This window comes from Cadophora gregata (assembly GCF_030347475.1).
Source record: "Cadophora gregata isolate MNR1 chromosome Unknown scaffold_18, whole genome shotgun sequence".
Taxonomy (NCBI): domain Eukaryota; kingdom Fungi; phylum Ascomycota; class Leotiomycetes; order Helotiales; family Ploettnerulaceae; genus Cadophora; species Cadophora gregata.
Window position 1 is genome coordinate 1022457 of NW_026695941.1, and position 12484 is coordinate 1034940.

At 49.0% G+C, this 12484-nt stretch overlaps 3 protein-coding genes across 3 annotated transcripts; all 3 read right to left on the reverse strand.

The window, feature by feature from the left end:
• Nucleotides 1–33: 33 nt before the first annotated feature.
• Nucleotides 34–6280, reverse strand: APC1 (Anaphase-promoting complex subunit 1). Its single transcript, XM_058500216.1, has 3 exons — nt 3156–6280; nt 2648–3105; nt 34–2603 (listed from the first exon to the last, which is right to left on the reverse strand). Exons 1-3 carry the CDS (start codon nt 6091–6093, stop codon nt 162–164), a joined length of 5838 nt encoding a protein of 1945 aa, XP_058350052.1. The 5' UTR covers nt 6094–6280; the 3' UTR covers nt 34–161.
• Nucleotides 6281–7950: 1670 nt separating this feature from the next.
• ONS95_006743 (uncharacterized protein) lies at nt 7951–9683 on the reverse strand (the record flags this gene model as incomplete). The annotated part of the gene is made up of 3 exons (XM_058500217.1): nt 7951–8677; nt 8746–8861; nt 8937–9683. 3 exons carry the CDS (start codon nt 9681–9683, stop codon nt 7951–7953), a joined length of 1590 nt encoding a protein of 529 aa, XP_058350053.1.
• A 768-nt stretch (nt 9684–10451) lies between these two features.
• Nucleotides 10452–12409, reverse strand: ONS95_006744 (uncharacterized protein; the record flags this gene model as incomplete). Its single annotated transcript, XM_058500218.1, has 3 exons — nt 10452–11684; nt 11736–12024; nt 12090–12409. The coding sequence occupies 3 exons, from the start codon at nt 12407–12409 to the stop codon at nt 10452–10454; spliced, it is 1842 nt and encodes a 613-aa protein (XP_058350054.1).
• Between the last annotated feature and the right edge of the window lie 75 nt (nt 12410–12484).

Genomic DNA, 12484 nt, shown 5'->3' on the forward strand with positions numbered 1-12484 from the left:
TACTCAATTTGGAATCCGCACGAATCATAAAATGTTCTCATTAGTTCTCATGATTCTACCCATCTGCCCCAACATCTATCTGGTCCCAAAATGCTTTTCCATGTCCCCGCTAAAGATGCATACAAACCCAAGGTCGTAAGAGAAATATGCTAACGCCACCTCTATTCTTCCGTCGCCATTTGCCATACCCTCGCTTTCAGTCTGTCCACCACCTCCCGACGGATCCACAGCATATCCTTCCCATCACTCGCAGCCTGATCTGCGAAGTCAAACAACAGCCTCAAGCCTAGCAACCTGTCTCTCTTCCCACTATTTAACGAAACATTCTCGAGAACTAGTCTCGCGTCAACCACAGTCTCGTCAGTCCCAGCGTGCACATCACCAGCACCTCCATGATCCGATGGAAGGACCAGGGCGCGCTCGGCTTTGGTAAGGGATGCAAATGCAGGTAATTCGAAAAGCCACTCGAGAGATTGGGAGGTCGTAACATCTGCATCGTTCAAAGCTTGCAGTGTCGCCTGGAATGGAGAAGTGCCAGCCTCGTGTGCTGGACAACGCCGGACGTATATGGTTTGGGTCGACTTGAATGCTGCGATGTGCTTTTCGTTACTCTCCAGATCGAGAACAAGGTTCCAATACTCAGTGCTGTTTGTTCGAACAGTCTTGATTTGATCCAGTTCAGGCAGAAGACAAGGGGTATGGCGCTGTGTCTCCTCGCCGTTTCGCAATGTGATGAAGATTGGAAGAGGCACCAGTTGGTTCGTGTCAATGTCCCTAGCGACAAGACACCGCGGCTCTGCTGCCAGAACCCAGAAGTGACGGAACGCCTGCAGGTGGGATTTGTTGTCTTGTATCGAAGATGGGAAAATTGGATAGAATGCCACTAGCAGAGCTGCTATAGCTAAATTCGACGTGCCGAATGTGAATGTGCCTCCACCTAGAAACAGAGCTCCAACCGCAAGATGAGCAGCGAGGTGGCTGCCATATGGAGTCTCGTTATCATCACGGCCGTGCATGGACCTCAAGCGTCGAAATACGACAAGGTCGCCTGTCCCAGCCATGACGGTTGCAACAGCGAGCGCCAAAAGATCTTGACAATTCCGGGCAGTATTTCTCGTTAGTTTCTTGTCGAACGTGTTGGCATCCAGTCTGCATATCCGCATAAGTTGGTCCAAATAATGGATCAGCAGGTCACGAACGACAGTAGAGGCAGACCCAGCAAACCGTAAGGCGATACTGAAGCAGATTCCTGTGAGGATATCATAGAATGGAAGATCTTCACTCGTCAAGTTGGTGACATCCTGGAGCGTGCTTCTCTTCCGATACGGCTCTGGAAGATTTTTTTGAACCCAGTCGAAAGAGGGTTCAATCTTACTCCACATTATCAGGTGCCTGGCAAGGGTCCGTAGAAGGAAAATGTCCGGGCGAATGTAGTCGAACTGGAGCAAAGAATCAGGAACATCGATCTTTCGAGCAAGGACACTGTTTTCAGACTTCATGAAAATCAATGCTATGGCAACAACGGCACCCGCTGTTGCCTTGTCATAGACATGAACGAGATCCACCTTTTTACTGCCAGCAGCCAGGGCCAGCAGTCTTTCGGTCAGCCGCATATCATGCAGACCTTTCAAGTCGGAACCTTTCCCAAGATTGATGAATCCGAGTGCAAATCCAGCAGCCAGTCGATACCCTTCATTCCTAAGCGGCTCATCCTCTTCATCCGAATCAATGTGTTCAATCTCTGAAACCATAATTTCGCTCATACGGCGATGCTGCGTGTTGCAGTACAACAGGCCAATTCCCATGATCCCAGTCGTCTGAGTAAGAGGCGAGAGATTTAACTCTGCGGCGCCCGGGGGTAGCATCCGGGTCACATGGACAGACAGTAATCTTGTCACAAGAGAGTCCATGGTGCCAATATATGATGCAGCTAAGCCAAGCAATAGTCCAATGGAAGTCATGGTGTGCTTTGGTGTTAAGTATTTGAAGGCAACCCATTTAGCCACAGACTTTAGGTGGCCGTTCAGTCCAAGCGCAAGTAAAAACCCTGCATGCCTGTTACTGAGATCCGGGGTCGGCTTGTTGTAGAGAATCCAAGAAGTGTCGATGCCTTTGGCATCACGGGATATGCTGAGACCTGAAGCAACTCCTGAGTGAAAGAATGCCCAGCCGATCTTCTCTTCGGAGAATGCCGATTTGTCTGCCGCGACAGTGTTATTGTCCGGCTTCATTATGAAGTTAAGGTTGAAGCCTTTGATAGACCACTTCTGAGTGAGAAGCGGTATTCGCGCACTATAGTATAAAAGTCCACTTCCAGATGGAATAGCTAGAGTGCGATAGGCCAGCATTTGCGCATGCTCCTTTTGGGCTTCCAGTAGCTCGGATTCGCTCCACTGAGGTTCGGCTTTGCAGCGTGCCACCGTGGTCCTCGACGTACTGAGAATCGCAATGGCCTCATTCATTCTTCGGTCGTCTTTGAAGATGGATCGAGTGATCGCTTGACGATCTACTTCAACTGAGCCATCAAAAGAGCCAGTGGACTCAGGTTCAGCGATGGATATACACACGGCGTGAATGTCAAGATTCGCTTCGTGGGTTGGTGCCTATGAGTGTAAGCAAAGTCATGACAGAACAAGTGAGCTCCTACCAGTAGAGTTGATTGCACTTGGCGTGGTCGTTGTCCTGGTGTAAGTAACATGCCAATATCTTCTCGCCCAACGAGACTGAGCAATTCCTTACTCCACGTAGCTGGAGGGCCTGCCTGGCTCTTGACTATGGCTTCTTGAAGAGGCGCAAGAACTGCTTCGGGAAGTGTGTCAAGAAAAAGCTGATCAGCACCAGCAGATGAAAGAGCTTCAACTATTTGTTGCGGCGACCAATCATGACGAATGACAGAGAAGAACCGCTCAAAAAGTAAAGTCCTCGGTGTCAACTGGGACCATTGGTCTCCAGTAGGAGCAACTGCACCAGAAGTCGAATGAGATGCCACTAACTCTGGAAGTGTCATGAACGGCGTTAAACTGCGGGTGCGCAAACACCCTTGAATCCAGTCGTAGATCGAGGGGCACTCAAAGGGTTCAGAGATCGACGAATCGATCGGTGATTCTACTTGAAGTCAGCTAGTAAGCTTTCAAATACACCCAAACGTAACGTACCAGAATTATATTCAACGCTGAGCAATGAAGCATCGTCAACTTCATAATGTTGTATCCAACTGTCCCATCCAAGCCACCTACCGATCTGAGCAATGATTGGGGCCAAGCTCGGAAGACCAGTACTGAATGAGTCTGCCATCATCGTATCCAGCTTTTGCTCTTCGTGTAGGAGATGAAGGGCGATGAAAACGTCAGCGAGCGCAGATTTTCTAGAATCAATGCTTCTGTTCCCGGATGTAGGCAACGATCCAAACATAGAATCGTGCCCAAATTTTGTGGTTGCGAAATTTCGAGCAAGCTCAACATGCCTGCGAATAAATGGCAGAGAATTGCTATTGGTGGGAGCGAAGATAGATGTCTGCGACTCAGAGATCTGAGATATCATTCCATCATCCTCTGTCAGCCATTTCCAGCCTGTATTGCTTACCCAAGAGGGCAACGGATTCCCGAGAGATGCTTCATCCGCCTGCATCAGGTCCCAACTGTCCAGATCCGGCTGGACCCCACTGCTCGAACGCAGGTGTCCCTTTCGGACTTGCTTTTTTTGTTGTGTTTGCGTCGACTCGGAGGTGTTATCCAGACTGAGAACCATTGAAAAGAGGGTGATAATAAGAGCGGTCCATTCTTCGTCCACTGTGCGGATAGACTCAAGTCGAATCCACTGCATAACATTCCACCAACACACAAGAATGCCCTCTCCACTATTCCCTACTGGAAGAACAGCTCTGCAAACCTCTAGAATTTTACAAACGTGCGGGTTTCGTGGTTCTAGTGTGAGTTGAAGTTGGTGCATTCTCCCCTCATCATCGACCAAGTCGACAATTCCTCCCGCTTTGGGATTCCGGAGGCCACAGAGAGCACGCGGTCCTCGACTCAAAACGCGTTTGAAGCCACCCTCTCGTTTCGCACCCGGAGTTGGATCATGGCTCAGATTACAAACATTGCTTATCGCAAACTGTGCAGGAAGTGTAACTTTCATCAACGTACTCCACGGAGCCTGTAGACTTAGCTCTCCATAGCCATCTTGTGATTGGGTCAGGGCTAGGATACGAGAAACTCGCCCATCATCAAGTCTGCAGGCATCTATGACACCCTTGGCCCAGTTCGAAGAAGCCAGTGAGACAACTGTAACATCTCGCTCAGATTTAACACCTGCGTTAGGGTTATTGAAGAGGTCAACGTCAGCTTTATGTGTCTTCCAATGGAGAGTCATGACGAGAAGGCGCTTCTCGTCAGGGTCAAGAACACAGATGATTATAGTGTTTCCGTTCTTGTCATCGGCTGCTGAGGGCGGCGCAGTAAGAGTAAAAATCTTGCATTGTGTTGCAGCTGGCATATGATGACTCGAGTACCGAACATTGCTATGCTCTGCTGGGACACTGCAAACTTTGGAGAGCACGACCTCCTGTCTGAGAGCATCAAATTCGTCATCATCGAGACCCATGTTGTGGAAGCCCTCGAAGTCACCGCCTGCTCGCAACTCATCCAAGAGATCATCTACAGGAGCCTCAAGGTAACCGTTCAGGCTATGATTAAACTGCGGAGCTTGAGAAAAGCTTCCGCCAGGTGCTCCAGAATATGGCCCAATGCTTATCCGGGCATGCTGGCTACCCAAGGAGTCTCCGCGGCGACTCGCTGTATGCGCATGACCACTGGTCAAGTCGGAGAATGCAGAGCGTTCATGGGTGGCAGAGAGGTCTGCTCTCGCGAGCATAGAACTCACACGTCTGGACTTCCTCCGTGGTATGGAGGTGCTTTCATAGTCTGGGTCAAGTGAGGAAGCGAAATCAACAACTTTATCTCTAGCTTCCTCATGTATGCTGCTCTTTAGAAGTCCCAAGCCTTGCTGGGCCCCACTGAGACTTTCTCTGAAAGTATGCTGGCCAGTTCCTACCGGAGTCGTAGCACCAGTAGCGGTTCCTGGTACGAAAGAGCTTCTTCTGCGTGACATCGTGCCGCTAGCAACGCGGCGCTTTTCTCCACTGGCAGGAGCCGGGTCGTCTCCAACATATGTGAACTTCCAGACACTATACATACTCGTTTCTCTGTTCAGAGTCAATGCAAGGACAAGAGGGTGTTCGCTGTTTTTGGGAGAGAACTCGTCTCTACGCGTCACATGGAGAATTTCTTCTGCGGTGTCCAAAGCAGCTGGCTTCCCTGAACTCCTTCTGCTTGTATGCCGAGAAGCTCTGACGGGCTGAGCAACCACAAGACCAATCTCTGCGAGTGGATCCGACAGAGAAAAGAGGCGTGGCCAATTCGAATCACTCTTGACTGCTGGTAGATCCCACATATCCTTCAATGTTGAATGTGGTATCGGCATCTGCTTCGGTCCACCAAGGTCTGCAATCGAGAAGGTGGACTGCTGCGAACTTGCTGCGGACCATGGCTGCGGCTGGGAGGAGATGAAGGAATTGGGAGGAACACGAGGGAACTTGAGTGATGCTGCAACCACATTGTCCACCCGCAGTTTCCGTTGTATTATGAGGCCATTGGGGGCAGCAGTCGCAGATTCAACCTCGAATGGCAGATGTATAACATGGCTAGTGCCGGACAGGAAGTAGACATGCGCCTGGGTCTTGAGAAAGACTGTAAGTGCCGTCTCTCTCCTAGCTGTATTTCCTTTCTTCTGCCGTGCCTTATTTTCCTTCGCAGCAAGTGGTCCAAGACTGGGGAATGTTGTCAAGAGGGCCTGTGTAACATCTTCCTTCTCCAAGTCGAAGTTGAAAGCCTTTCTAAACACGCCTCCTCTACTCCATATCACACATCGTGAGGTCACCAGAAGTTCGTCATCTTCGAAGGAGGAGGACGAGTCACCGCCGAAATGATTGTGCCATTCATAGGACGTGCTGGAAGGGTCTGGAGGCACAAGATGTTCCTGGATTGCATACTGAAGCCCGGTGGGCTTGTGCAGGCCTAGTGAAGTGACGGACGCCATTTCCTGGCAATGGGAGAACAGATCATGAACGCGTACGAGATTTCATGTCGCGGCCAATTTGTAGAGATCTTATCGCTCTCTCCCACGCTCGCCGCTCGCCGCTCGCCTTCGAGATGTGTTGATACGACTGTCGAGGATTTGTTGATCTGATTGTGGCTCCCTTCCTCTCTCACGGCGCGTCCAGAAGAATAACTGAGGACGCGGCGCGGCGGGGCGAGGCGAGGCAAGGGCGAGGCTGAAAAGCTGCCGACCCGCCAAACTTTCCGCCTTGCCGCTTCACAATGGAATCAATCCTTTCCACTCGACCTCCTCATCTTTTCCCCGTCGAGTAACGGCGATATCACAACACTGAAAGACCAGAGGCACGATGTTCATTAGGCTTTGTTTTAACCGACATTCCAAATACCTAAGTTTATGACCATCTTGAATGTAAACACTTCTTTGCTCTTGTTGCCAATTCTCTTCCTGTGACGCGTACGCTTCCGGTGCCAACGGTCGTCTCGGAGTCCAGCCTGTCAAGCAGCTATCACAGACGATGCATTCTTTGCTCTATTCTATCTCTATTCAACGGCTTATAACTTTGGATGCGAGGCCCGGTATATCAACAACAATAAGGTTAGATCTCAGCCATGCAATACCTATCAACAGATTCTCAGATGCACAGCCGAGTGGATATTGTGCTGCATGACATCATGTAAGACACAGCTGTCTGGAAAACCACACACACTCTAGAAAACCCGATTTCCGCATTAGTCCATTGCGTTCTGATCACTAAATACATGTGAGCGATGAGTGTGTTCGCCGCGTGCCAGTGGCTATCCAGTCCCAGAAACTGCTGTGCTTGTACTGGTACGAAATTACATCCTGAGGAGTCGACGTATCCCATGTTGAATGCGAAGTCTGCTTCTAAAATGACTTACTGCAATGGTTTAGATCTTCTCGAGTGAGTTACTCGTTGCTTGAGCAAAACGTTAGATGCTTGATGGACGGATCTGGTTCTAGAAGAGATGTGCTCCACCAGCTTAGAATTAATGAATATGCCCTTAAACCAAGGTATATAAGGATATAGAACACTCACAAGAAACTCGTTCCATCCTCCTCAACTCTACCATCATTTTTGATTCCTTAACAATCCGTCGACCCTGTAACCCCTAGAATTTATCCACAGGCGCTTATCCCTCCACTTACCAAAATCATCAACTCTCACCATGACCCAATCCTCATGCCTTTGTGGCTCCAATGTCATCACTTACGACAACAAGCCAATTGTCAAGTTGCGTTGTCACTGCACCGATGAGCCCAAACTCACTGGAGCTGCTTTCGCACTCAATATTCTCCACTCCACTTCCGAGCTTAAAGTTGTCCAAGGAGAGCTTGAAGTCTGGGGAAAGGTTGTGGAGAGTGGAAACACAATCTTTAACCACTCCTGCGGACAATGCGGAAGCCTTTTATATAGGACCTCTACTGGCTTTCTTGGAACAATGGTGTGCTCTCCGCGTTTGCCATTCCAGCTATGATATTTGGTCTGAGCACAATTGCTGTTCTGGTCCTACTCAACAGGTGATCAAGGCAGGATGTGTGAATCTTCCTGGAGGAAATGATTCCTCAACAGATTTTACTCCTGATGTCGAAATTTTCACCAGGAGTCGGGTCTCTTGGATCGAAGCTGTTCCGACAGCCAGACAAGATGTAGGCGGCTTCACCGGCTTATGATTGAGTAGATCAGAAATTACTTCTGTTGGTTCTATATGAACTCATTCAGAAAAGCTCTCTATCATGTCATTGCTCGCCAAAAGTTCTGGTTGGTAGATTGGATTTTATTCTGCCTACGCCTGGCTTCCGCGTTCCCAAAGCTTTCTAAGGGTGGGTTATACCTACCTTCATCTCCTTCAAGATTAAAACTTCATCCCACAATTTTCTACAGGTTTTTTCGTGAATACCCTTAATCCACCACAGCACCTCCAATCTGCCCCTCACATCTTCCCAGTCGCTTATGCCAAGCCTCTTACTCAGCCTCTCAATCTGGACAGAGAACCAAACTCTATCTTCACTTTGCCGCGCTGCAATTCCCCCGAAAAACAGCAGCCAGAACACCAAGCCCGCCTCCTTTTCATTCCACATTTGAACTGAAATAACCAATTCCCTCAGCCGCTTCACCATCTTCAGCGGCCCAACAGCCGCGTTGGGGAACTCTTTCGGCGTCTCGGAGATGTACAGCAATGCCCCTATTCTCAAGACTTCATCTAAAGTTCTCGCTGCGTCATCTGCGAACTCTACACTGTGCGAGTGATCTGGTAGAAGGTTGTATCGTAAAGAGTAGATATGTTGCATGAGCGATACTTGCTGTGATCCGGTGAGTGCCGTCGGACTCATCAGTATCCCAGAAACTGATTGCGAAAGTCCGTGCATGTATATCAAAGTATTACACAAGTCCGCCGAAATAGGCAATACATTGAGGAGAGCCAAGACCGAACCCAGCTGCTCGCCGCCTTTGCGGATATCTTGGGCGGGAATTTTGGGGAGCGAATTCGCTTCCGCAAAGAATGCTGGGACCAGATATTCAGAGGCTCCCTTGAGATCTGCCCTATTTGGAGTGAGCGATTTGTATATGAAGGGCTTGTAGTCCTTGTGGTAGAGATTAGGATATCTCACCGATGCAGTTTCAGTTGCAGTCCAGGGCTAAAGCCAGTCAAACCACCCTTCAAGTCCACCATTTGTTTCATTCCTCCCATGTGGAGTTTCCAGCCCTCATAGTTTCCCCTCAAGCACTACGACCCGCGTTACTTCGAATTCAAGTTTCCGTCACATCTCGGCTCTTCTGATTGATATGGATCAACACATACCTCACTCATAGCCAAACAACTGACAGCCCTTACAGTGCCTTCAACTTCAAAACCACCCACTCTTCCCATTCTATCCAACCTCTCCCTCACCAGCGCGATACTCCTCCCAGCATGAACAATCGCCTCGTTGTTCTCCGTCACACCTTTCAACAGCCCCAAGTACGTCGAAGTCGTATACAGCAACGCATGAAACAAAGCATCGTCCTTCAAAGCGCAATAAAACCATTTCGCCGGCGAGATGGGATTGAAGCGGAAAGCAGAAACGAACGGGTACATAGCGTCGCCAACGGAGATCAAGTGATGGATTATAGGAGAGAGATGTGGATGCGGGTCGAGCCCTTGGGTTGGCCCTGGGATGATAATGGCTGATGGATCACTGTCGCTCGCAACTGGCCTATTTTTCGAACTCGTTACAGGTGCATCGGTAACGGAGCCCACACTCGCATTCCTTGCAGCATTCAACTGTCTTATCAACCTCTTCTTCCGCGTGGAATCTTTCACCACATGACCTCTAACCAATTTCTTCGTCTCGGCATCTTTTGGTCGTCCAGGCTCCGTGACGTTGACGAACGCAAATTCTTGGACTGTGTTTGGTTTGGACTTTACTGATGACACTTGTAGTGGAATTCGGGAGCTCGATTGGTTTAGTGCACTCGAAATCGCTTTGTGTAAGTATTGTGAGCTCTTGTCACCTTCCGATGAGGGTCGTCGTGGATTGGAAGCAAGCCGCCAGCCACGATGAACCATCACTACGGGCTCGCCCGTCAGCGAGACTTGAAACTCGCTCATTTTTTCCTTTTAATCACAAATTGCCAACCAATGGTCACAGTCCATAAGGATTGGAATTGCTGACTCGAACGCAGGCCGTGGATGCTGTGTTGCACTGCTCGATGCTCAATATCAACTTATTGCTGCAGAATTGAAACCATGACGACGAGGTTTGTCAGACATGAGAATTGTTTTGCTAGATAGCAGCGTGCGGAAATGGTTCGAATGGTACCAATCGTGCTTACTCATTGCACTGGCCTGACAAGCTCGTGTTCAGGCTTATGCGGCCGCTTCGGCGAATCTTGGTGTTGATTACTCAACACACGATATGGGTGTCAAGCTGCGTGATCCCATGACATTCCTCGAAGAATGGAATGTCTTCAGTAATTGACAGTTCTGGGTTGATAAAGGTAGTTTTCAAGCAACATTTTGAGTCGTTCCATAATTCAGAAGTGGGTGCGACAAACGCATGCGGCAATTTCAACACCCTCACAGCATACCCTGAGAGTAAATGGTATACTGATAATTAAAGAGTGAAAGGATGGTCAAACCATGGAGGATTAATTGTAATGAGAAATAAATTGTTGATACCTCGAACATTAGAATACATGTTCATAACCTCATTACCGCCTGTCACATCCTAGCAATTCCCTACCCCTAATCTCGCTAACCGAACCGAATCAAAACAAACCCCACCTTACCCAGCCAAATCCGCGATATGGGCAGGCATATCTTTCCTCCCAGCCTTCAAGCATCATAAAGCCCATCTCCACCCTCACCATCATCCACGTCCTCCCACACATCCACCTTTCGCTCTTCCCAAACAGGTTCCACAGAAATCCTACACGTGTCCAGCCTCCCATCCCCACCCTGCAAACTCAACCTCTCAGCGAAAATATTTTTCGCATCTTCCCAGACATCTTCTTGACCCTTCTTGACAGTAATCTTAGTATTCAGCATCGGCATCTCAAGTGTCATCTTGATCTTCTGTATATCATCAACTGACCGGCCAAGAAGCTCTGCAATGCTAGTGAGGAAGTTCCAGAGCGATATCCCGGCCAGCCGAACCCCTTGTAGCCACTCTTCTGAGCATTTTGGTGAGAATTCGACTACCCAGATGCGTACCTCCGGGGCCGAGAACTCAAATGTTGACATAGACACTGGTACAATATCGGCAGCTGGAGGGCGGGGCAGCGATGTTGGGGTTGGCATTGATCGGGCTGCGGGAGTAAGCGGCGGCGGGTGAAATGGTTCGATCGTTGGACTTAGTGGTGGTGAGTGATGAAGTGAAGTGATGTTACCGCCAGGAGATGCAAAAGATCCCCTTATGATATTACCCGTAGCTCGAGTTGGAGGTGTCTGTAATCGCCTTGCTGCAGGGACTTTCTTTCCCAAAGGTTTTGATACTGCTTTGATACTTGGCATCTGTAACGGCATCTTCAATTTCAAAACTTTGCGTCCTGGCGCTGGAGAATTCGTTGAAGGGGTATCGGCTGATCTAGACATGGTCTTGCCCCTCCCTTTCGCATTCGGCGAACAAGATGGTCCGGGCATCCGTTCGTTCGGTATCGATGTCTTTGTCCCTTTGGCAGTAGGAACACTCGTTGAAGTTCTTGGAGCTTTCTGACTAATTATTATTGAAGGCAAGGCATGAAACATTTCAGAAGTCATGTTTCGAGTCGCAACTGTGTCTCCTGGACAGATAATTTCGACAACCGAATCCTGACTGGAATCCTCATGTCGCTCGATACTAGGCTCGAGAGACTCCCTGGAACTTCCGTCAGATGATCGAGATGATGATTCATTTCCAACATTGTACTGAACAGTATTCCTTTTTCGAAGTGAACGTCTCGGCCCATCGGAAGTAGGGGCTTTTCTCTTTCGGGTATTGACTTCACTTGGTGGTGTTTCCGGTCGACACGGTACAAGTACGTGGTCATCTCTCGAAAGGTATTCCATCGCGTCTCTGATGTCTGCATCCTGTTCATAGTTAGTCTGAATGTCCCAAGAGAAGGAACAACAGAGTGTTACCAGATCCTCAGGGCCGTCAAATGCATCTGCATTCTCCGCCAAAACATTACCACCAGACGGTGATGGTTTCGAAACTAATTTCCCCTCCCTGTTATGATGACTTGTTTGTGCAAAGGGAGCTTCATTTCTGATTGTACTCGACCTTGATGTCGGTCTACGGCGTTGGATATCTTCGTTAATCCCAGCGATATGATCCCTTGACGGATGCCCCGCTTGGTCCCCTCGATCTGCCAGGTCGAAAGTCTGCTTATTCTGCCTCCAAAAGAGCTGCATCAATAGCTCAATAATTCTACTGGAAATCAGTATCGGAGAACATCTCAACTCCTCCCCAGCGTGCTGCGACAGTATCCTTACCTATCTTCATCCTCTGGGTATTGCAAAACATCCGCAGACCAAGTTCTTCCGCCGCCCCAGTATCGCTCACCACATTTTTGATCCGAAAGAAAGGCTGTGGCCATTTCTCTCAGCTCTATGGATATCGTAGGCATGTTCCAATCAAGTAGTTTCTCGGAGTCCATGCCATCCAGGAATTCGTAGGAATGAAGAAATTCCCAAGTAGCCCCCATGAAATCCACAGTTTGCTCGTCCGGTACACCCTTGAGTCCAAGGAGCTCGCATAGCGTTTCAATAGGTGGTATATCCCTCTCTGTGATAGTCCATTTCTGCGGGGTCATGGGGAACAGGCTTATGATGGTATTTGAAATGTTGATATTCGATGAGCGTTTCGCTTGGGCACACTCGCCTGTCCT

Coding starts and splice junctions, on each gene's coding strand:
- APC1 (XM_058500216.1), bottom strand. CDS start 6,093: ATGGCGTCCGTCACTTCACTAGGCCTGCACAAGCCCACCGGGCTTCAG. Junction 3,106..3,155: donor CAGCGTTGAATATAATTCTG/GTACGTTACGTT, acceptor GACTTCAAGTAG/AATCACCGATCGATTCGTCG. Junction 2,604..2,647: donor AAGTGCAATCAACTCTACTG/GTAGGAGCTCAC, acceptor TTACACTCATAG/GCACCAACCCACGAAGCGAA.